Source organism: Nannobrachium achirus, assembly GCF_963921795.1.
Source record: "Nannobrachium achirus genome assembly, chromosome: 16".
NCBI classification, from domain to species: Eukaryota; Metazoa; Chordata; class Actinopteri; order Myctophiformes; family Myctophidae; genus Nannobrachium; species Nannobrachium achirus.
In genome coordinates, this window is record NC_137823.1 from 21,645,764 (window position 1) to 21,672,114 (window position 26,351).

The following is a 26,351-nucleotide window of genomic DNA, read 5'->3' on the forward strand; positions in this document are numbered from 1 at the left end:
CATACTAGGTTTTAAACGTCGGGTCCCGGGGACCAACAGGGGACCAAATGGACCCTTGCAGGTCTGTAATCCAGAGAGTTTACAAATGGGACATTTATTTGTATGTCCATTTGTAACATTTGTATCAGAGTGAAATGTTAAAGTGTCGATTGGGGTTAGTTTATTTCAATGATTCTCAAACGTTCTACGTTCAAGGACCTCCAGTTGGATAGGCACTAGAATCAGATTAATCTTTGTCACATTGCATGTTTATAAATTATAGGTGTAAAACAGTATGTGAAATTAGTTTTTGTACATGCTCCATTGTTTTTTGATTGTTTTCAGAAAGATAAAGAAAACTAGAACTGCACTCTGTCGAGGTGCCAACTTGTGTCATGTGCACCAGCAGAGCATGTTCACCACTGGCAATGCCAGTGACATCCCCACTTGGCATCACCAGGAATTCTGTTCTCTCATTAACTGTTAATGATGACGTTGGCAGAAATGCTGGTCCCTGATTGGGCTACAGGCTTAAACACACACAGACACCTACTGTATATACGCAGCCGAATGCAGTACTTGCGTGCTCGACTGGCGCAAGTAACTACAGTAGACTGCACTCTGTCGAGGTGCCAACTTGCACCGTGTGCACTCGTGGCCATGTATGGCCTACTTGTGCACCAGCAGAGCACACAAGTACTGCGATTGGTGCTGTTCGTTAATGTCTGTATGCACTGTGTGTGGTTGGGCAAGTTGGCACTGTCGAGGTGCCAACTTGCGCCTTGTTGTTAGTATGGTTGCCCCGTTGGGAAAAATGGCCAAATATGGAGATGGCTGACATCATAGACCACATGAGACTGACAGTATTTCTATTAGTGGTGTGTGGATGGGCTCTGAGTGTCATCCAAATCTGCCCACAAAATTCATTAACCGCCCATTATCCAACCGCATTAATTATACCAGCCAATTTACAGAACCAACCGCAACCGCAAACCGCATCTTCCATTATGTCAAATTATTATTGTGGGCTCGCCTGAAAGGCGAGAACACTATGTTATCTTCTTCATTATTTATAGAGTGAGTTCCGTTGCCTGAGTTCCGTCGCAGACAGTACAATGGCCGGGCCCTTAGCCAATGAGGTGCAATTGAGGTGTGTAAAATATGGGAGTGGTGTTAGCTGGAGTATTGGTTGAGCTTCACATGACAGTTAGCACGCTGTAGAATATATTCACGAGCGAGCCCACACTGTTTCGGAGGAACAGCATCTCTAGTTATTTTCTTGTGTTCCCAGTTTTTGTAGTTGTACGATCACAGAAATGGGATTCGTTTAGCCTACGGAATGTCCTTTTTTATGTCCCTGGAACCCCAACCTAAACTGTAAAATCCTCTGTGTTCATTTTCAAATCTATAAAGGTCCATTTTGGACCTCAGACTTTGAGAAACAGCGAGTTTACTCGAGGACAGGCATCACCTGAAAAGCTTTGACATAAACAATTGCATAATTTCTTTTAAATTTGTTTAACTGTTATCCTCCACACATGCGTGCGCACGCGCGCACACACACACACACACACGCACGCACGCACGCACGCACGCACGCACGCACGCACGCACGCACGCACGCACGCACGCACGCACACACACACACACACACACACACACACACACACACACACACACACACACACACATAAAGTAAAACCAGCTCAGTCAACGTTTTTTATGTAGGTTCTCTTCTCGACCAATGTTTCACCTTTTCACCTATATTTATCATTTCAATCTAATATTAATCAAGGATTAGCAGCATGTACAAACAATTGTTATGAACTTGGGTCAACTGTAGCTTTTTATGTTGGTGTACATAATTGTGGGCTCGCTGAAAGGCGAGACCAGTATGTTATACCAAATCTTTATAGGTCAAGTTTATTCTCCAAAAGAAAATGACAGACAGTACAAAGGCAGGGTCCTTAGCCAATGAGGAGCAGCGTTCTTGATGACATCACCACCAACAAGTACCTAATATAAATAACATCAATACCCACATGAAATCTTTTGAATTATGTTCTCAGTTCTCACAAATCTTTATATACTCAGGTTATTCTCCTCAAAAAACTGGCCAACAGTACAAAGGCAGGGCCTTTAGCCAATGAGGGAGCAGCGAGCCCACACTGTTTCGTAGGAACAGTATTTCTAGTTAACATTTAGATATTCATGTTTAACTTAATATTGTCTCATCAAATGTGTTTCAATGCTAAGTAGCTTCCTCCTCTACTATGGACACAGTCAAGGTGAAGATTAACTATATAGTCTCTATTCACTAAATCAACTTCATATTCACACCTGTTACATAATGTATGCACTCAAATATTCCTACTACTATCAGTTGAATATAGTGTATTGTGTTATGGTGCCTGCATCTTGTTGTTACATAGTGGTCTCTGGCTTCCACCATGTGGTTTAAATGTGCAATTGCATATGTTGGTCCAGTTATGTTTGTGTTCATTATGTCTAGTTCAATGGTGTTAAAGTAATCTCTACTCCGCTTGATTGTTGGTATGATGACAGTCAATGCTGTGTGTAGCAATCTTTTGAATTATGTTCTCAGTTCTCACAAATCTTTATATACTCAGGTTATTCTCCTCAAAAAACTGGCCAACAGTACAAAGGCAGGGCCTTTAGCCAATGAGGGAGCAGCGAGCCCACACTGTTTCGTAGGAACAGTATTTCTAGTTAACATTTAGATATTCATGTTTAACTTAATATTGTCTCATCAAATGTGTTTCAATGCTAAGTAGCTTCCTCCTCTACTATGGACACAGTCAAGGTGAAGATTAACTATATAGTCTCTATTCACTAAATCAACTTCATATTCACACCTGTTACATAATGTATGCACTCAAATATTCCTACTACTATCAGTTGAATATAGTGTATTGTGTTATGGTGCCTGCATCTTGTTGTTACATAGTGGTCTCTGGCTTCCACCATGTGGTTTAAATGTGCAATTGCATATGTTGGTCCAGTTATGTTTGTGTTCATTATGTCTAGTTCAATGGTGTTAAAGTAATCTCTACTCCGCTTGATTGTTGGTATGATGACAGTCAATGCTGTGTGTAGCATTTATTTTGATTCTACTTTCGTGTTTGTGTTCTATGTGTTTGTGTTTTGAGACATCATTTGCTGTTCTATCCTGGGATCCAACAGGTCCCACTTATTTATATTAGACTTTTACGTTAATACCAAAATTCTCCTGGTGACGTAACCATTCGACACCATACTGTATATAACCAGTGTCTCGTCGTTGATGAGTGAGTCAGAGAATAACAGAGTGTTTTAGGCACATAGATGCGCAGACAGAAAGACACAGGAGTGGCACGGCGTGTGACACCGATACAGTGACGGAGAGCAGTGAGCGATGGCTTTGCCGAGCCATGTCCTACTCGAGCACCAAGCGCGGAGGAAGGAACAGCAGGCCCGCTCCCAGCAGGCGGCGGACGAGCACATTCACGAGAAACGAAAGCACGACATATACAACTTCAAGCACACAGAATGGACCTCCCCAAAGTGTTTCAACCGGAGCATGTCGTCGTACAATCACGAGAAGCTGACGGAGGAGAGGAGGAGGAACCTGGAGATGCGCCGGGCTCGTCTCAGGGGCCTCCTCCAGGAGACACAGGACCAGCTGGACAAGGAGCTCGCGGATCGGCAGGACATATTCAAGCGGCTGGAGCGGAAGCGGCTGCACGACCACTGGAAGAGGAAGTACCCGGAGCTGCTGCAGAACGTCGACGGCCGCGGCCAAGTGCCAAACCAATGGCAAGAGCAGATGCTGGAGGCGATGGCCCATGAGGAGAAGAGACGCAAGGAGATCGAGGACGAGAGAAAGCAACAGGAGTGCGTGGAACGAATGAAGGAGGAGGAAGAGAGGATGAAAACGCAGGAGTGGATGAAGTCGGAGAAGGTCCGGAAGCAAATGGAGGAACTGAAGCAAGAGGCCGATCGTCTGAAGAAAGCAGAGAACGCCCTGCTGGAACAGCAGTGGGAGATAGAGGACATGGAGGTGGAGAGGCGAAAGGTGGAGGAGAACGGGAAGAAGTCGGAGATGGGGCACTTCCAGGGAGGCCAGTACCACGCACAGCAGAAGAGCAGAGCGCAGCAGGTGCAGGACGAGCTCGGGGTCGACCGCAGGATCGTGGGAACTCTGCTGGAATGGGAGCGCGAGGACAGCATGGTCGACGGCGCGCAAAGGGAAAAGGCGACAGCCGACGCCAACTGGATGAAACGCGTGATCGGGGACCAGCTAGAGCGCGAGGGCAAGGCGCTGCCGGCCATTCGGTACAGGGAACAGGCGCAGCACGCGTGGGAGAAACAGGAGGACAAGTACGAGAAGGACAGGCAGACCAGGGATCGACTCATGCGTGAGCTTCTCGCGGGGAGAAAGCAGTGGTTGTTGGTCAAGTTGGAGCATAACCGCAAGGCGCAAGAGGAGGCGCTGAGGAGACAAGAAGAACTGAACTGTCAGCTGGAGAAGGATAATCAGATGGACTACAGTGACAACTGGCGAGTGGCGGGAGAGGCAGAGAGAAGACAGGAAGCGTTCGATGAGCGACAGAGACAGAGAGAGACAGACAAGAAGGACAGAGAGACAGAGAAAAAAAGGGAGACAGAGAGACTAAGGGACATAGCCACAGAGGAACGGAGGGACCAGTTTGTCCCTCTGCCACCGGATAAGGGCATACCAGTAGAAAAGTGTGTAACGTGCGCTGATCATAAACATGTAACCAAGAAGCCTGTGAAGTCGGCTTTGGAGCGGCCAGTCTGGTTCTTTGGTATTAGTTAATGCTGTAGTGAAGGGTCTGGTGTAGAGCATTGGTCATACCTACAAGAGGCATTATCGACATGACCAGAAGTATACCTCGAATCACCTTATCGAGGAGATATTTCGATGTTACGGTTGTCGGATACTGTATGAAACGAACTGGGTGAGCCAGGTACTGAGGCTGTCGATTGGAGATGAAAAGTAAATGGTAAATGGTGCATTTATATAACGCCTTTATCCAAGGCACTTTACATAGATTGTGCATTACATTCGCCCATTCGCACACACATTCATACACTGGGCGAACCAGGGAACCAGTGCGTACAGGCTGCAGATGCAGAAATTGCTTTATTATACCAAAGCAGAACTTTAAAGTTAAACATATTCGTGAAATAATATAAATATGTACGTTTTATGAAAATAAATTAGACTAATATAAAATAAAATTGATAGCCAGACCGACTGTCGGTCCATCGTTTACACAACAAATGTGCAATATTTTCTGTTCTTTCGTTGTTATTTCATTGGCCAGATAAAATATTAGAGGCTTGGCCGTTCAGTTTGTCAATCAAAGGCCTCTGAAATGTTCAGTTTTGACCTCATTCTCTTATTAAAACGTGTTATTTTGGACTTCTTGCTTGAGGAAATCCATTACTGGATTGGTCCTGATTTTTCTTTTACTTTTGTTTGTCATATGTAATAATTATTATTAAAACTATAGATTCAATAGGGTCCTTGCTTCCCAACAAAATGTTCACTTTGTTACAGCTACAGCTGTATTGTAATCTCTCTGGTGTACTCTTGAGCTTACAATGAAAATATTAAACAATACCTAATATTTACATTTAAATAATCTCTTTAATGTATATCTTATGTTATATAAGAACCATTGCATGTTCTATTATAAATATGGACTCAAGTCAGACTGTCTCTGGCTGGAATATGGATAATACATGTACTGAATTATTATTAACTGGAGTCAAGTTAGACATTTACCTCAAGACCATTAATGTAATACTGCCTTTTAGATTTTTTGTTAAGTTTTTTGTTTGTTCGCAGGCCAGACAGATGGTCAAGGGTCTGGATCAGGCCCTCAGCCTGTATGTTGGCCATGTGTGCTTTAGACCATGGACCCCCATTTGATGCAATTCTTTAAATCTGAAATCTACACTGTGAAATATTCAATTCTGAGAATGTAGAAATGGAATGAGTCCCTTGGACCCCTGGTGGTCCCCGGACCTGACGTTGAGAACCACTGCCCTAGGCGTCCCTGAAAGCAGATTACCGATACAATGTCTTTTTTTTCGATCCCGGGCTCCCGGGAGTGTCCTTGAGCAAGACTCTGATCCCCTAACTGCTCCCGATGAGCAGGTTGGTGCCTTGCACGGTTTGCTCTTTCATCGGTGTATGACATTTACAATTTATGTAAACGCCTTCTGCCTGCCTTCTGCCTGCCTACTATATCTAGGCCTGATGTAGCCGCGCTTCAGTTTACTTAAGCCCTGGACATTTTTGAACAGGTTTTCCCCCTCGATTTTTGAGCGGACAAAGTCAGATGTTGGAGCTATGTCCAGGAGCACCGTTCAAATATCTTGTTTTACACATTTTGTGATATTTTAACCACTTAAACCCTTTTCAGCTGTGGCAATGTTATGCATTCAGCACAGGCAATAATTAAGGTTGAAGCTCGCACATCAAATCAAACGGGTTTCCCAAAGCGATTTTAGCCCATTGTAAGCCCATCGTAGCTCACGCATGGTGTTTACTTGGGTTCGGGCAGAGCGACTTATAGCCCCCTACAACTACACCAACATTCAGATTTCACAAACAAAGTGCTTAATAAAGTCTCACACCTGTCTGAATATGGTACGCCCTACTATAATTACCTGTATCCTCCGTGTTCTTTAATAAGAAGCCTTTTTATCCGATCGATGTCTGTTTATCTCAATGGGGTTGGTGCGCATGGGGAACGCCAGGAAATACATGGGAAAACAGAAAGCGATCGGATAAAAAGGCTTCTTATCAAAGAACACGGAGGATACGGATAATTATAGAATGCCGTACCGTATTTATATTTAGACAGGTGCGAGACTTTATAATCACTTAGTGAAATCTGAATGTTGGTTTAGTTGCAGGGCTAATTAAGTCGCTCTGCCCAAACCCATGGAAACACAGGAACATGACGGTCAGGGCTTGGTCTCTACGACCATGCGTGAGATACGATGGGCTAAAATCGCTTTGGGAAACTCGGCCATTATTTATATAGCACATTTAAAAAGACTGTCGCCGACCAAAGGCGCTGTATACAGGTCAAGAAGCAATGCAACAAAAACAAATACAGTCAAATACAATCAATGCAATCAAACAGACAATCAAACAAATCAAAATGTAACTCAGCTATGATTAAAAGCAAAGTTGAAAACCTATGCAAGAACTCATAGACCTGGATGGACTGGGCGGATCTAATGCCAAGGGGAAGGTCGTCCCTGAGCCTGGCGTGCTCACGTCAATTAAGAATCAAGGTTAACCCTAGCTTCCCTATTCTGTGCACGTTATAATAGTTAAACATTGATCGACCCGGACAGCTGGCATAGTGGTCCAGGCCTGTCAAGCCTATCAAACATGTTTGGAATATTTTGAATAATTTGGAGGAAGAACAAATCTTCTCTTCTGGGGATCCCTGCACACAAAACATTTTCAGAAGGGGGTCCGCAGCCAAATGCATAGCCTATCAATTTGGTGGTCCTTAACATGAAAAAGTTTGAGAACCACTGCTGTAGAAGACAAAGAGCCCCATTTTCGTCCATGCTAAACCCTAAGCCCCCTAGACTTCTTTGGCTTTTTTTTTTTTACTATTCTGAAAAACATTTTATATTTATATATATATTTATATATATATTTTATATAATAGTTCAAGTAGCTGATCTACAAGCTCACAACGTGTCGATGTAGATCGGCTATTTGAAGTATTTAGAAATGTTTTTCAAAATAGTAAAAAAAGGCAAAGAAGTTTAGGGGCTTGGTTTTAGCATGGACAAAACTAGGGCCCAAAGAATACACAAATCGTTGTCACAGAGGCACAACAGTAGCACACACAACTATAGGAGTGGACCAACATGATTCAAAAGATATATATATATATATATATATATATATATATATATATATATACAGTATATATACAGTATATATGTGGCGGAGAGAGTCGCAGCCCCAGCCTGAAGCCTAAATAGTCTAGTATCTGCCCTCGTTCCATAGGGATATCCCTTTGGAGAGATGGTTAAGATATTGGACTTTCACGCGGGAGACCCGGGTTCGAAGCCGGGTGGGGAGGTTCGGATCACCTCTGTTACATTGGTGCCGTGACCCGGATCCGGGCTTCCCCGTAGGAGGAGATCAAAGGGGGGTGAGTGTGGCGGAGAGAGTCGTAGCCCCAGCCTGAAGCCTCAATAGTCTAGTATCTGCCCCCGTTCCTTAGGGATATCCCTTTGGTGTGATGGTTAAGATATTGGACTTTCGCGCGGGAGACCCGGGTTCGAAGCCGGGTGGGGAGGTTCAGATCACCTCCGTTACACATATATGACAGGGATGTCAGTTGATTGAAATATTTAATCTGATTAATCACAAATTAATCGTATATTTGTATCTGTTCTAAATCTAAATTAAACAGATATTTTCAAGTTTGTAATACTCTTATCAACATGGGTCATGGGAGTAGACAACTGCTTGCTTTTGCAGGTGTTTATTATTATTGAAACATTTGACAAAAACTGTCCAGAATCGTCTTCATGTAACAAAAGGTGTGCATGGGATGATATCATAAACTCAAGCCCAACAAACAACAGGTGGGCATATTGATATACTAACTGTAAGTTAACATAAATTGAGCGCAGAATATTGTAGCCTCTGTGTTACATTCTAATCTACTGATAGCATTTAGCTCCCTATTGAAAGTAGATGAAGAAATATGTAATGCCTAATGAGTTGTGGGGTAACAACAGTAAATGTACTGCATCTACAATGACCATGATAATCCACAACACACTACCAATCCTAAACTACGAATAGGCCAAATGGCTAAAATAAATAAACATGCGATTAACTGTGATTAAAATAATTAATCGCGATTAACGTTGAGTTAATTACGATTAATCGAGTTAACTCTGACAGCCCTAATAAAGATATAATAGAAATGTCTGCCGTTGCTCTATACAGGATTTTTTTTTTTTTATTAAATTCACTTTGTTACAGTTGCTAACATGTGGTGCCCCCCCCCCCCCCCCTCCCTCCCCCCCCCCCCCCCCCACACACACACAAACAAATATTAAAATCACACAGTTCTTCCACAGTTCAGGGCTGCCCCATAGCCAACCCACGCTGGGGACTCCCTTTCTGGCGGTGACTAAGCCTCGTGCCCTTGTGCTTTTTAGGAACATAGATTAATAGGGAAAGTGGTTGGACAATCACACAGTGATATGTTTACATGATTTCCAGTTCCCCCTGCCAGCACACATAAGTTTGCATTGGCCTATGAATGAGGAACTCGTCATCATATATGTGGAAGCAATGACTTATGTGACTTCCCTCTGTTTATTTGCGAACACATTTTTATGGGTCCCTTTATTTATTATTTATTATTAGTTTTTAATTATTATTGTTTAAGATTTTCAAGAAACATTCCCCCCCCAAAAATCAAACTTTTTCATGATTTTTTAATTTTTCATGAAAAAATCTAATAAAAATCTTAAGAAATTCTATAAGTTAGGAAGCAACATTTTAAGAAGTAGTGAAAATAGCTGATCTACAAGCTCACAACATTCCGCGAAGGCAAAAGTCTAATTTCTCTTTTGGGTCTTGAGCAAATAATGTTTGGAAACCACTTTGCTAATTGCATGTTTCACGGCATGAATGTTCCTTTTTAGAATGGCATCAAAGAATGTACAGTACGTGCCATTCACACTGAGAAGTATAACTATAAAGATAACTATTACTAGATAGGTGCAATTATGGGAAATTGCAAGTGTGGTTGCACTGACGCGAGTCGCAAGGAATCCACTGGGTACCGAATTCCGTCTTACCGTGTATAATTATATATTGTGATGTGACATGACAACAGTGACAACAGTGTGTGAAACATGACCGAAAGCTTCACTTTTACGTTTGTGCAAAAGTTTACAAAAAGCAGTGCAGGTTCACTTTGCCAGCAAACATTCTCGGATGGAAAACAATAGTGTGTTTTCGTAGTCCTTGCATATGTGAACTCTGCCATCCACTTGACTTAGAGTGATTTTAAAAACTATATTTTAGCGACTCCATCCAACCATTCATCCATCCATCTTCAACCGCTTATCCGGAATTGGGTCGCAGGGGGTAACAATTCCAACTGAGACTTCCAGATTTCCTTATCCCGAGCAACTTCCTCCACTCCCTCATGGAGTATACCGAGGCGTTCCCAAGCCAATTTGGAGATGTATACTCCAAATTGATACTCGATTGATACTCGATTAAGCGGTCTAAGATAGATGGATGGATGGATGGATAGTTGTAGTGCTCAGTGTGAATGGCCCTTGCCTTTAGGATAAACCACCTATAAATATCATTCTATCAGTGCTGACAGACTCCGCAGAGCCAAATTTGAGATATTTTTAAATTTGAATCCTAAAAAGTAACAGACTTGGACTTTTTGAGGTTTTCAACCGAGAGCAACTATTGTATACATAATACAGTATATACATGATTTCTATTTACATAAGGGGTCTTCAACGTTTTCAGACCAAGGACCCCTTAGCTGAGAGAGAGATGAAGCAGGGACCCCCAGATTCCATATAGTTTCATCGTTTGACAGCATCAGATATGTAACCACTTGAACCGTCAATACTTAATAGACTTGACCTTTCACTCTGTACTTAGTCTGCTCTTTTCCCCCTCTACATCAAACCTCTTTGCCGAAAATAGCTGCGAGGCGTTGTGAGCTTGTAGGTCTGCTATTTTTGGCTTAAGTTATCAGAATATGGACACAAGGGCTCAAGTGGTTAATATAAAAAAGGAGAAAAAGGTTTCTATCACACAAAGATTTGAAGGACCCCCTGTAACTCAGAGGACCCCCTATAGGTGTCCCGGACCCCCAGTTAAAGACCCCTGATTCACACTCTATAAGAAAAAGAAAAAAACATGTTAATGTGTTTTTATTGTGTTTATATTTACTCTTTGTGTACACTGTGTTGTTGCCAGACTGCCGAAATTTGCATTTCATGTAAATGTAACGGACAATAGGGTTCTCTCATCTCCTCTTCCTACTGTATCTGCATGGTATCCATAACGAGGCGTGTCATCGATGAGTGTCATCGTCATTGGATTCCCCTTTTCTGAGGGGAATCCAATGACACCTATCACCATGGATACCATATAAGGTAACCCAATGCAGCTTCATAATAACAAATACAGTTTGTCGGGTGGAAACCTTGTATGTCCGAAACCTTTTTTACATTTAAAAATAGCCGATCTGCAAGCTCTCAACCTGTCACAAGCTTTTGTGTGATGAATTATAGCATTAGTTAACAAAATAAAATAAAAAAAACACAAGAAATATGGAGATACAAGGTTTCTGACTGAAGTGCAACATATTGGAGAGACCCTCTGTATTGAATACTTCTGCGTCCAGGTTTGACACAGAAGCACAGTTTCTCTGAATTGAAATTACTTTCATTGCCATTTTATTTTATAACCGTTACCATGGGAAATTAATGAGCATGAGTGCTCTTTTTTAGTAGCGCACTACTTCCAACACGCAAGGCCGCACACATGCACGAACACGCGCGCGCGTGCGCACGCACGCACACACACACACACACACACACACACACACACACACACACACACACACACACACACACACACACACACACACACACACACACACACACACACACACACACACGTTTGCATTACTTTACTTGTGAGGACATCAGCAGTACGCCAATTTTATGAATTCCAGCTAAATTTTATTTTGTTTTAGTCGCATTCTAGTCATCTGACATGATTTCGTTTAGCTACTTTTCTTTGATTAAATACCATGAGATTTTAGTCAAATAAAACTACAGTTGGCATGATGGCATCGTAACGCCTGTTTTATAGATGCCAAAAAAACGCAGATCTACAAGCTCAAAACGTTGTTAGCTTGTAGCTTGTGTTTTCGGCATGTGACACCCGAGCGCAAGAAAACCTAAAATGACTTGTATTTTAGTTCTACTGCATCTCTTCTCCACTAGTCCCTCAGTAACATTTTCGTGAAGTTTTTCTTTGTTGACAACAATGTTAATAGTGTGTGTGTGTTTGAGTGCATGTGTGCGTGTGTGCATGCGTGCGAAGTCTGCACATGTGTGTGGGTTCAGGTCAGGGTAGATGCAAGTGATTCTCAAAGTGGTTGCCGTGGCACCCTATAGCAGGGTTCCCCAATAGGCGGGCCATTTGCGGCCCGCGGGGGGCTCCTGTCTGGCTCCCACCAACCCCAGTAATGATGGTGGTACAAGAGCAGCAACAACACTAGTATATAGTCTTTGTCGGGTGGAAACCTTGTATCTCCAAATTTGTAAGTTCTTTCGCAAAGTAAAGCCCTGCTTCATCATTCAAGGCCGTCTCACAAAAGTAGTGAAAACAGCAGATCTACAAGCACACAACGTTGTGTGCTTGTAGTTCGGCTGTTTTCACTAGTTTAAACAACCCATTCAGGCCGGGAACACATTTTGCTGTTTGGGCTTACAGTACATGTACAGTATGTAGCAACATATTTTTTTTGTAGGCAAATTTCTGATTTAGCCCTATTCTATAGGTTAGGCCTAAATGGGTTAAATCATTTTTAAAATGATGAATGCAAAACGAACGGTTTTGGACATTTTCACCTGACAACGACCATATCTGAACTGTCACTGGAGTAGCGGGAACGCCACCATCGCCCCCTGCAATGTTGTGGCCCTCGGCTTGGTACCCGACATAATTCGGCCCTTGGGGAAAACTAATTGGGGAACCTTGCCCTATGGGGTGCAGTGACGTAAGTCTAGCGGTGCTGTCACTTCAGTATAACCACTTAAACCCTCTGTACTTAGTGAGACGGACCACCAGACCTTTGTCTGTCCAACAACGATATTCACTCCCTCGTACACTATTATGTGAAGATTCCAGGAAGGTGATGTAACGCAATGACACGATGCTAATGAGTCAAACAGCTGACCCGCCACCTACCTACCCACCACCTACCCACTGTCACTTCAGAAAGAGGAAGCAGGGAGATGGATAAATAGAGGCGGCCACAATGCCGGAGCATTACAGCAAAACAAAAGCCCTCGCTTATCACTTATCAGATACAGAAGATTATTATTCAACGTGGACATGTTCGGACTATACACAGTGCAGGTGCGTGTGAGTGAGAGTTGTCTTTTGTTTTTAATTTCATTTCTATTTGACTTCATGTTTTCAATTTCAGTTATGGCTTTAGTGTGTTTTTAAGGGGTGGGGCAGGGGGTGCTAGTTTTGTTATTATTTTGTGAGAAGGCTTGGTTTTAGTTCAGTTTTGTATTAGTTTTAGTAATGGTTTTAGTTTTTTTATTGCAATATTGGGCTGATAAAAGAGCACCTTTCTGCAATTTGCAACTGGGCCTATAAAATGTCTTCTAGCTCACAATGCCTAGTATCGTGCTTCGTATGTTAGCTATTTTTAAAGAGATATCATTTAAATGTCAAAGACTAAAAGTAAGGACATTTTGATTTAGTTTTAGTTATTTTATAAACACACAATACAGTTTCAGTTACTTATATTTTCTCATAAAGCCTTGTTTTTGTTTTTATTTGAGTTTACTACACTGTTTTTTTTTTCTTCGTTTTTCCCTTCATTTCTAGTTTTAGTTATTTTGTTAATTCTGTAGCTATAACCTGAGCGCGTCATCGGGCAATTGCACTGCAAAAGACATTAACAATTCAATATGTTTTAATACTTTAACTTTCAGTTCTATATCCAAAAGAACTTTAAGAATTCAATTAATCTAATTTTGGTGTCTTGTTTTTCTTTCCTTTACAGATTATTCTACTGGGACTGCTTTTTGTCCCCGCGTTGACGTCCAAATGCTTTGACGAAGATGAGCTGCAGAAGGAAGCTGATAGGAGGCTTAAACACCTCTCCCCGCAGCCTTCCTTTGAGCCAGCAGCTGTCGCCGAGTCCGGCGACCCGAAATGTCCTGAACTGGACCAACAACACAGCGAAGACATCAGCAACCGCTCCATCTCACCCTGGAGATACATGTAAGTGGCATACTGACTCCTTGTAATGAACACTAACCACTTGAACCCTAGGCCTAGGTTGACCGGAGTCCCTCAGGGTTCTATACTAGCGCCTTCTCTGTTTTCACTCTGCATTAAATATGGTCAAGGAAAACAGCAGATCTACAAGCTCACAATGCATCGCTAATAGGGAATGCGGGGGATCTAAACTGTGATATTAGATCAGCCTGTATAGGACAGTGGTTCTCAAACATTGAAAATGTATTTTATGTAGGGGGTCCATGGCACACATTTGAAATGATTTTGTGCCATGGATCCCATAAGAGAGGATTTTTGTATTTCATTTGATTTTCAAAATTATAAAAATGTGTTTTGTTAGTTTTTGTCCTCCCGAAATAGACAAATGATAAAATAGTGTTTAAGTGGTTGTTCTTCACTTTGCTAGTGGGGACTTCAAGGACCCCCCTGGGGATTCCCCGGACCCCTACTTTGAGAACCATAATCCTATATCCAAGTTGATCATTTTGAACTGTCTGCATTCTATGTGTCTGAAGCAGGGGCCATGCTGGCTTGTTTTGGACATTTTTGTCCAAATAATTATTTTGCCACAGACATTCAAAATGTGTTAGACATTAATATCACTAGAAACACTAAGAGCCCTGAACGACCATAACAGGCCTGGAAGTGTTCAAATGTTCATTTGTGCACTCTCAGAGTCGGGGGTCCTTGCAAATAAAGCATTTGAAAACCACTAGTACTATAGTGGACTACTAATATGCCATATGACGTAGTAGTAAATCAGTGTCATACATATTCTGAAGAATACCTGGAGAATTTACATTCAGTATTTGGGTATTACGATCAAAATAATATTGCATATTGTAACATTATAACGGTGTGTAAAAAGGAAAATCTCAAATTTGCCACGGACAAGGGCAAGTCTTTGCCACAGACACATTTGTGTACGGACATTTTGATTGACCCCTGGTCTGAAGAATTAGATAGACTAAGTACTAACTTAAATTGTGTGGTCGCCCCTGCAGCCGCGACACCAAAGAAGGCCGCTTCCCCCCGACTCTGGCCGTGGCCCAGTGCCTGTGCAAGGGATGCATCATCACGGACAAGGTGCACGGGAGGCACCACAGCCGGAGTTACAACTCTGCACTCGTCAAGCAAAGCAGGGTGGTCCTCAAGAAGGAACTTTGCCAGGACGGGAAGGACGGGAAGAAGTATCGCCTCGTGCCGGAGAATGAACTGGTGGCGGTCGGCTGCACTTGTGTCAAGTCCAGAGGCTGATCGAAGACAGACGTTCTCATTATAGACCATTTAGTAGTGACATGTGTCACGGTACATTGTGTTGTGTTTGTTTTAAAACACTCTTAAGCAGTGGTGGAAAAAAAGTACATTTTTTTTCTTTTACTTAAATGAAAGATGCAATCAATACAAGTAAAAGTCAGGAATTCCAAATTTACTTGAGAGTAAGTACAAAAGTATTGGCATTAAAATGTACTTAAAGTACCAAAAGTAGAAAGTTTAACAAAAAAAAAAAACGTAAAAGGAAATGTGTAGATTGGCTATTTTCATAGGGCTGACTGAAGTGGTTAATGAATGTTTAGTAATAATATTTCAAATCTACAAACTAGTAACTACAGTTTTCAAATAATTGTAGTGGAGTAAAAGTACAATATTTGCCTCTGAGATGTAGAAAAGTAAAAAAATTTACTGTACTTATTTACTTACTTTCCACCACTGCACTTACTATATGTTCTCATGAATTAATTGCCTCGTCCAAGCATGTTGTCACATATTGTGATTTACTTTATATCACATCATACAATTTGTTTTAATAGGTCAATATAATAGCCTGATTCTGTTACCTATCGTTTACGGCTATAAACATAGCTACAAGATTGGTAATCTAAATGGATTGATTGATGGCTTCGTCATCTGAAACATTTGACTATTGTATAGTTCTTTTTGTTTCTAAAAAGTAAAACCATCTGTTATTTATTTATGTGGTGATTTTTAAGCTATTTATTTTATGTGCGATGATATTTATGTATTTATTTATTTATGTATTTATTATTATTTATAATATATGTGTCATTCATATTTTGCAACTTGGTTTTTAATAAAGTTTATCAAACTTGCAAAGGGGAGTCGATCTTATTTGTGAACGCAGATGTTAACAAGAAACATATTAAGATAATTATTAAAGTATCCTTTGGACCATCGACCATAGTAGTGACATGTACTGTTGACATACTGTTAGTGGGGGGCATTCACACCACGATGTTTTACCCCCCCGACGAGCACTAGGAGTTGAGGCATTACATTTTGTATAACACCGTTCTATTGTGAAAATGGCAGATTGCGAGGCGTTGTGAGCATGTAGATCTGCTCAGGTCACCCCTGTAAATAACGTTTTCATCCACGGCACCCCTGAATTATATTGTTAATGTTAAGAAGCTTATGTCATATTATGCTACGTAAATATGAAAATATTTTCTCCTAAGATATGTCATGGAAGAAAACATATCCGAACAGACTGAAATTAACTTTATACTTGACCTTTAACAACCTGAACCTCAGCATCCCTATTCTGGGGGGAAACGATTACCAAAAACAGCCGATCTACAATCTACGCGTTGTGAGCTTGTAGATCAGCTGTTTTTGGTGATGAGAGTTGGTGTAGATGGAAAAAGAACTCATCAAGTACAGTGCAACTCAGGTCTACTCTGCTTTATTAAGCACAGACAGCACTCAAATCCAGTCAACTTTTGGCCCGACTGTTCACACAAGTGACCAGGTTTCAAAGGGATGGCTCAAACACCGAAACACTGACCGATAATAAGCACTAACTGTTTTATTTGCTAAATTGATCACCTACAAACACACTAGGGCTCTGTTTAATTTCTCCGGATTAAAGTCCAAAGCTCACCGCACACCAACATGCAATCTGTTATATTTTAACCAGCCCACTTCATGTTTTCTCTGCTCATTTCCTAGTGTCGTCACTTCAAATGTCACTTGTTTGATCTGTAACCTGAGTGACTCATCTTCTGATTGGATAGGATTAGTATCCTGGCCTGTAAATGCATGTTCTGCTGACATTATTTCAGTAATCAGTCGATTACCCCTGTGGCCTGGATGATCTGGTCTCAGTCTGGCCCTGAGTGACCTCACATCATGTGTGTTCTGGCCAAGAAACAAAAGGGCCAAACGTCATGTACGTATACTCCACCATCCCACATCCCCTCCCATGCAGGGACGTGCAGAGAACGTTAGAGAGGCAGGGCTGACATTTCTAAAAGGGCCTTTTGGTGAAAATATCGAAAATAGCAGACCTCCAAGCTTACAACGCGTCACAGCGCGACGCGTTGTGATCTTGGAGGTCGGCTATTTTCGGTGCTTGATACCACTGATATCATAATCAAGTCAAAACTGGAGATGTGGTGTGTGTAACGGCATGGATTTCTACACAGAGAGGGCAGTTCTTTCAACATCAGATGCTGCGTTCAAGTTCAGGAGAGTTTGGACGAGGCAATTCTCTTTGATCCTGCCTTCAGGTATGGCATGGAAAGAGGGCATTTGCATTTCTTTCACCATAGTAAAAAAACACATTCATGGTCTGGAGAGGGAACTTTTTTAGAGACGGATAAAAGGACAGGGACTCAAGCCCCCTTTGATGTGTGCACATGCCTGCCCCCCTCCCCTCCCCTCCCCACCTCTGTGTCCAATGTTTAATAGTAGAAGTGCTGACCTCCCAGACAATGCTGTGTCCCTTGTCACGCGGTGGAGTTGAAGCTCCGGTCGTTTTTCATTGCATTATCATTTTCTTCTCCCACATGGCTGCTGGTGACCACAGGAACATGGCCTCCTCCTCCTCCTCCTCTTCTACCTGGGACGGTTGCTTTCGGCTGCTCAGCGGACGGACTTTCCTCATGGTGGCGCTGTGCTTCTGCACAGTCTGCTCACTCAGGGCCTCAGAGGAGGAGGACGATAACTTCATCTACGATATACCGGTAGGCTACAGCAGGGGTTTTCAACAGGGGGTCCGGGACCCCTAGGGGGTCCTCAGAGTTAGTACAGGGGGGCCACCAAAATCTTTGTGATAGCCAAAAATAGCAGATCTACAAGCTCTCAACGCCTCGCAGCGCGAGGCGTTGTGAGCTTGTAGATCGGCTATTTTCGGCAAATAGGTTTGGTGTAGATCTGCTTCATCTCTGATGAAGCTTCAGACCTGCTTCATCTCTCTCTCTCCGCTAAGGGTTCCTCGGCCTGAAAACGTTGAAGACCCCTGGGCTACAGTATAAATATCAGAGGATGCACCGTCAGTGGTGTCAGTTCAGCAAAAGCTAAGGTATGGCAACATGACTATTTGCGAAGGCACCAGTCATGTTGCCATACCTTAGCAACAGGCATGATGATGATGATGATGATGATTACTATCAGTGGATAGTATTATTTTAAGATTTCAAGAGGTACATTTTATTGTATTTTTTCCCCTGGAGCCAAGGTATGGCAGCTGCCATACCTTCCCATACCCAATTGACGCCTCTGTGCACTGTCAGAGGTAACAGTAAACATCAGGGATCATTTTTGACAGCTCCAACAAACTCTCTCTCTCTCTCTCTCTCTCTCTCTCTCTCTCTCCTCCTTTAAAGGAGTAGTTCACCCCCAAAATGAAATTACTATCGATTACTCACCCCATGGAGACTTGAGTTCAATCATATTTTTTTGTTTTTGTCACATTCCTATAGCCAATAATTCTCAACTCTCAATGGGGTGAGTGATCAATAGAAAAAAAGTCATTTGGGGGTGAACTACTCCTTTAATGTTTGAATCGTGTTTTGTTTGGTCTTTGTGTCTGCTGTGTGTCTCCACTAGTCATGGCTGAGAAACCATGGCTACCTGCATCTGCACGAGAACCCTGCAGAACACTTTGGCTATTCTTCCCGGGCTTTGTCATGGGCCATGGAGGACATGCAGAGGTTCTACAACCTGGAGGCGCCCAAATATAGCAAAGAACTGGAGCGGCAAACCACCGCGTATGTAACCCTGCACGCAGGGACGTGCTGGCCATTGGGAAAAGCGGGACAACTCCCGAACGGCCGGTTCATTCCCGGCCGGTCCAGGCCGGCCATTAGGAAAAAAAATAAAATAAAATGTCGGCCTTCGTTCCATTTTGGGGGCTGGGCGGCCAAACAAAGTAAATCGTCACTGTCGGGCAGAAAACCTCGTATCTCCAAGTTTCAAATTTGTAAATTTTTTCGCAAAGCAAAGCCCTGCTTCATCATAGAAGGCTGTCGCACAAAAGTAGAAAAAACAGCAGATCTACAAGCACACAACGCCTCGCACCGCGAGGCGTTGTGTGCTTGTAGATCGGCTTGTAGATCGGCTGTTTTCACTACTTTTGTAGTGAAAACATTTTTGTTTAAATCATTTTTAAAATGATAAATACAAAACAAACGGTTTTGGACATACAAGGTTTCCACCCGACAACAACGAAATATAACTCATGTAATTGGCCCACTGGCTTGTCACTTGTCATGATCTGAAATGGCAAATCTTTGAGTAGCAGCAGCGCTATAGAGAGATCTCTCTCTCTATAGCGCACAATGAGGGCCTCTCCAACTCTTTTTCCCGGGCTGAATCAGGGGCCCAGCATGTCCCTGCCCTGCACGTAAAGCTCCTTGGTTTTGTCAACGATTCTTGAAAGCTTGGTTAAAGCAGTGGTTCTCAACCTGCGGGCCGAATGGGTCCTCCAGATGATTAGCTTAATGTGCAACAGTGTTTTCTCACTCAACAGTAAACTCAATTTACTTTGTTGGTTTGTTTACTGTTGAGTGAGAAAACAATGTTGCACATTAAGTTAATCGTCTGGGGATCCCCCAAAATAATGTGGGTACCCCTGACCCACAGGTTGAGAACCGTTGACATAGAGAGCTAAACTGTACAGAACTGTTCTATCTGGTATTTTCAGCTCTGATATCTCGATATCTCCTCTCCCCTTCCCTCAGAGCCATAAATCAACCCCGCTGTGGCGTTCCTGACAGGAGGAGTCATTACAAAGAGGATGATAGCAAGTGGGACAAGCATAACCTCACTTACAGGTACAAAAGGAACATTCTGTTCAAGATCTGCATTCTCAACTGGAAAATTATTATTATTTATTTTTTTAAGAAAAAAAAATAAGGCCCGGCCCTACTGGCCCGACCAATTAACATACATGTTAGGCCCTACCCGGCCCGAGAATGTCGGGTCGGGTTGGATAGAGTCAGGTTCGCGAAGAATTTGAGAACTCTATCACAGAGTAAAAGTAATATTAATAATTAAAAAAGATATATATATTTTTTTTTTCATTGAGCCAGAGGCCCGGCCCAGCTAATTAGCATACATTTTAGGCCCTACCCTACCCTAAATGTCGGGTCGGGTTCGGGTCAGGTCGGGTTTGGGTCAGGTCGGGTTCGGGCAGAATTTGAGAACTCTAATCTGCATATGGATGGGTCTTTGGTAATGTGTACTGATAATATTGATGTGTCAAGAATCTAGATAGGCTACAACCGCTACATCATTATGGCACGTTATTGAAGAACTGCAGACTTTCCTAATATTGACCGAGACTTACCCAATCCTTGTTTTGTCTTCCTGTGGATTTAGAGTGAGGTTAGGGATTTTAATACTCCAGTTTATCTCTCTTTTCCTCTTGATCCTCTCCCTCTAGTATTGAGAACTCTGCACCTAACATTGCGTGGAATGAAACGTGTGAGGCCATCCGTAGGGCCTTCAAAGTCTGGGAGAAGGTCAGTCCGTTGACCTTTGAGGAAATCCCCTACCAGGAGATCCATCACGGCCGCCGCGATGAGGCAGACATCATGATCTCCTTCATCTCAGGGTCATGGAACATGGAGATGGTCCATGCCCATCACTGGTTTCCCAAAGGGACTCTGGCCCGTACCGTGAACCACACCCGGCCTGGGACAGGGGGCCACGTGCACTTCAACTCATACTTCAAATGGAGCACCACAAACCAGAATGTGCAAGGTAAAGGGCTGTCCATACTGTCTCCGACCACCAAACTTTTTGTCGGAAAGTTACGACTTCCCAACGTGCAGCTTTCCAAACTCAAATTCGGGGTAATACTCTTCAGAAGTTGCGAGTGATGTCATTTTGTAGTTGAACCGGACCTTTCAGACAAAAGGTTTGGTGGTCGGAGAGAGTATGGACAGGCCTTTCCGTAAAGAGAACCCAAATTAGTTGAAGAGGCTTACTCATTAAAAATAACAACACACTTGCGTTGCGAGGCGTTGTGAGCTTGTAGATCACGTATTCACAATATTTAGAGATGGAACAGAGTCAAACTAAATGTAATGCCCAACTCCTAAATTCCAAGTGCTTGTCAGCGTGGGGCCGGGGGTCCCCAGTTTAAATATGATTATTTCTGGGGGTCACAGCCTGAAAAGCTTAATTTAAACAGTAAATGAAAGGATGACACAAGAATCCAGACAGAGGGCTTGTTTCCAGTTTCAGTTTGTTTTATGATAAACAATAGGTTTTTTTGGCCTACATTTTCCAAGTAGCTTGCCCATCACTGGTTTGCACAATGCACAGCTAATCTCAGGTACACTGGCTGGACCCATTTGTGTATTACGCATCCTTTCCCTTCATGATATAAAGGCCCCCTTTGGTATGGAAGTACCTTACTTAGAGCAATAGGAAAAATATCCAAAAACATAAAATATATATTTTTTCCAATACCCGCCAACAACACACCAGACCCCATATATTTGCAGTACAATAGTCTTCTCATTACCATAACAATGGGGTTGACATATTTCAAAACAAAATAAGAGTCAACAGGGTATTTTCCCCTTTGGTTTTGGATGGAAATTTAAAACGCATCATTACTTTGTAAACTAAGAATGAAAATCCCATCATCAGTGACCTGTTATTTAAGATGACTACTCTCTGCAGTATTTCTCCTGGTCAAGGTGTTATTTAAAATGACTTCTCTGCAGTAGCTCTTAGGCTGGACTCGCACACATGCGTGAAACATCGTCTGAGAATGGCCACTGGGGGCGCCGTACTAATGCATTGTCAATGCAAGGTTGTTTGGTTTTTTGACGTTGCCGTGCCTCAAGCTAGCTAGGCTAGCTTGAGGCACGGCAACGACAAAACACCAAACAACCTTCCATTGACAATGCATTGGACCTCCCCCTCCCCCCCTCTTTCTGACACGATAGCTGTCGCAAATGTGTGTGGCGCGCCTTATATAGCGCCTTAATCCAAGCCTTTATACAGAGATTGTAAAGCACCAGATTTCTCCTCAAATAGCTGTTTTTTTTGAGCGGTGGTAAACCGCTCCTATACGTGGCTGTGCGTGTGTCTGTAGCTTTTTTCCTCAGCGTTTTGCCATAGAAAAATGTGTGTACGTAGCATCATGTTTGTCTAGACGTCATATATGTCGTATGTCTGTAGCCTTTTTCCTCAGCGTTTTGCCATAACAAAACGTGTGTGTGTAGCATAGCCTGTACATCCCAGCCTTTTGAAGACGTTATGCAAGCACGACCACCGCTCACTTCACATTGGGTGTGATTTTTACTAAAGGAGTTCCAGTTTTCTCCTCAAACAGCTCTTTTTCCTTCCTTCCACCCATCCACCCATCTATCCATCCATCCATCCATCCAGGTTCCTTCAATGTGTTTCTGGTAGCGGTCCATCAGCTGGGGCACATCATGGGTCTGGATCACTCCAGCAACAAATCCTCTGTCATGTACCCCTCCTACCACTGGATGGAGACAGAGGACTTCCAGCTGTCAGCAGACGACATCCAGGGGATTCAACAGATCTACAGTGAGTGGAAATGGGCAAGAAAATATTTTAATATTTAATTAACAGCAAGACCCGGCCGGGTAACGCCTCAATGTCTATATAGCTGACCTATGACATCATATTGTTGTGTACGGAATGTTGATCACATTCCGTCTTGTCCCTTGTATTCCCATATATGGAGATCCCTGATGTCATCAATATTAAGCCCATAGCTTGGAATTCCCATATATGGACATATTGTTGAGTCTCATGTGGTCTATAACATAAGACATCTATGATGTCAGATCATATTTGGGAAAATATTTTGTCCACATTTTGTCAAAATTAAACAACCAACCGTAACTCGAATCACAATTGCAAATTAATTCCGTCCTGCACACCCTCGCCCGGATGTCGCTTTTCACCCTATAGGCGTCTTTTATAAGTCCCTTAATCTTTAGTTTCCTACTTTAAGATTTTAAGATTTTCATGAATAAAATAAGCATGCAATGATTCTACCTCTGTGGCATGGAAAGAGTTAATGAATTAAAGAAAAATCCAAGAAATTTCATAAATTAGAAAACAAATATTTAAGAAGTGTTGAAAATAGCCGATATACATCTTTTAGATCTTCTGTTTTCACTAATTTGGGTCCCGGGCAAACGTCTAATTTCTCTTTTGGGTCTCGACCTGAAAGGTTTGGGGACCACTAGCCTCGCGTTTCCAGACTATATCACACTGGGGGGATGAGTGTCTGGCAATGCAAGGCTAGGGTAAAAACACAAAAGGGGTTCCTGTCCTAAATGGGTTAAAGGAGTAGTTCACCCCCAAAATGACTTTTTTGATTCCGGATGCCCATCCGGAATCAATGAGGGTAAATTTATTGTTATCACATTTTTGTCTAAGGAATGTGACAAAAACAAAAAAATATTATTGAACTCAAGTCTCCATGGCGTGACTAATCAATAGAAAAAAAGTCATTTTGGGGGTGAACTACTCCTTTAAGTAAAAGTAAATCTCCTGTTTGATATGTTTAGATGAGTCGTGTCCCAGTGGATGGACGTGGTTTGGATGCAGATGTTACTACACATCTACTGTAGAGAGAAGATGGGAGGATAGTAGAGATTATTGTCGGAGTCAAGGAGCTGATCTGGTGGTCATTGACAGTGAAGAAGAACAGGTTTGTGTGTGTGTGTGTGTGTGTGTGTGTGTGTGTGTGTGTGTGTGTGTGTGTGTGTGTGTGTGTGTGTGTGTGTGTGTGTGTGTGTGTGTCCATCGTCCACATGGTTGCATGTGATCTAATTCCATGATTATAGTGAGGAAGTAAGTGTATTGGATAACATTAATAATGATTCAATTCAATCATTTACAAATTATCAGGAATTCATCAGAAATCTGGGATTGAAATTGTCATTGAAAGCTGGGTTTGGTTGCGATTCATGGATTGGTCTGAGAAGGACTGAGGGCAGATGGACGTGGGTGGATGGAACAAACCTGACAGCACAGTAAGACATTTTACAAGTCGTCACCTCAATAATCTAATGGTCTTAGTCCTTTTTTTTTTTTTTTTTTTTTTTTACAAAATGTCATTTTTGCCTAAGTCAGCTCCGCATGTCACTAGTCACTGTTATTTCTACATTAACATTTTGGGTGAAATGATTAAAAAAAATATCATATACTGTAGTTTTGTTTTGGATCAGTTTTTCATTTTTCCTGAAAACCTTAAAAAATGACTCATGCCATTAGTTTATTAAGGTGGAAATGTTTTTCTATTGTAATTCTATCAAAGCCACTGTATGTGAGTAGCTGAGTGGAGGTGGTTTAAATACATTGTTGTTTATTATGCAGGTACTGGGGCAGTGGATATCCTGATATCGAATTACCTTATAATGACGACAACAACTGTGCAGTCTACGATCACTATCCTGAAAATGGATCATGGTCCAATATAGGATGTTATTTTAGACATCAGCGCAGGGGGCTCAATGAGTATGGGAGGAGGGCAATCTGTGAGAAATGATGTTTGTTTTCACTTCAGTGAAGAAACTGCAACTCAGTGTTCTGCTACCAGCGATGGAAGAAGTACTAACATTTTTGCACTTGAGTGAAAGTACCACATTGTAGAATAGTATTACGAATAGAATATACTTCATTACTGAAATTGTCCCATTTCTCAAGTTTCCAAAGTTTACTGCAAACATGCTATGGAAATAGCAGATCTACAGGCTTACAACGCGACCGTTGCTTTCGTGACGTGTTGTGAGCTTGTAGATCTGATATTTTCAAATATCATAAGAATGCATAAAGGGATAGAGTGGTTAATGCATGTAGTATAATAAGTAACAGTATATAAAAAGGGAAAAACTCAACATTTGACTGTACAGAAGTACAAACTGTTGTATCCATATAAACATACAAAGCACCAACTATGATGGTTTAGCATGTTATTAATTTTGCTTTCATAACTTGAACCCTAGTGACCCATATTCTGGGGACAAACACTCTGTGAAAATAGTACTGTAGTACTACAAGCTTACAACACATCACAACAATGCATTCAATGCATACAGGTGCCGCTAATAGCAAGTCATTTTCTTGGCATTTGGAAAAAATAAATGCTCTGCTTTTAAATGATTGTCAAGACCACAAGGGTGTGGAACACTTTCTGAAAACAAACAAACAATAATACCTTACCACCTTCTGTGTGGAATAGTAATCTGTTGGATAGGTAATCCATCCATCATAATGTCTATATGCTACATGTCATGTCATTGTTTTATTAAGTGGAGAATGAACACCTTCTGTAATGTCCTATGCAGGCACGTGCAGACGTGCACACATTGACATCAAAGGGGGCTTGAGCCTCTGCCCTTTTATCCGTCTGTGAAAGAAAATGCCCTCCTCAATGCAATACCTGAAGGCAACATTCAATAGAATTGCCATGTCCAAACTCTCCTGAACTTGAACGCAGCATCTTATGTTGAAAGAATTGCCCTCTCTGTGTAGAAATCCATGCCGTACGCCACATCTCCAGTATTGACTTGATTATGCTTAGTTCAGTGTGGTATCAAGCACCGAAATTAGCCAACGAGCTTGGAGGTCTGCTATCTTCTATATTTTTACCAAAAGGCCCTTTTGGAGATTTCAGCCCCTGCCTTTCTAACATTCTCTGCATGTCCCTGGTCCTATGAAGTGAATAAGGATAATATTCACATGCTCACCAATCTTGTTGTTTTTAAATTGTCATTTTTTTAATTGGGGTGCCTTGTTTATGTTATTGTTTTCTATACTCTAATAATAATAAAAATCACACCCGTGTGAACTGAGCGGTGGTCGTGGAGGCTGCGCAACAGCAAAACAAATATATTGTGTGTGTGTGTGTGTGTGTGTGTGTGTGTGTGTGTGTGTGTGTGTGTGTGTGTGTGTGTGTGTGTGGGTGTCTGGCCTGGCCTGAACAACAGCGCATACA

The 26,351-nt window shown here is 42.1% G+C and overlaps 1 protein-coding gene across 1 annotated transcript; it reads left to right on the plus strand.

The window, feature by feature from the left end:
- The first annotated feature begins 17,845 nt into the window (after positions 1-17,845).
- LOC308300449 (matrix metalloproteinase-15-like) lies at positions 17,846-26,351 on the plus strand. Its single transcript, XM_080744290.1, has 8 exons — positions 17,846-18,093; positions 18,959-19,119; positions 20,092-20,184; positions 20,796-21,115; positions 22,760-22,924; positions 23,920-24,062; positions 24,263-24,387; positions 24,731-26,351. The coding sequence occupies exons 1-8, from the start codon at positions 17,917-17,919 to the stop codon at positions 24,900-24,902; spliced, it is 1,356 nt and encodes a 451-aa protein (XP_080600416.1). The 5' UTR covers positions 17,846-17,916; the 3' UTR covers positions 24,903-26,351.

Coding starts and splice junctions, on each gene's coding strand:
- LOC308300449 (XM_080744290.1), top strand. CDS start 17,917: ATGGCTGCTGGTGACCACAGGAACATGGCCTCCTCCTCCTCCTCCTCT. Junction 20,185..20,795: donor AAGCATAACCTCACTTACAG/GTACAAAAGGAA, acceptor CTCTCCCTCTAG/TATTGAGAACTCTGCACCTA. Junction 22,925..23,919: donor GGGGATTCAACAGATCTACA/GTGAGTGGAAAT, acceptor TGATATGTTTAG/ATGAGTCGTGTCCCAGTGGA.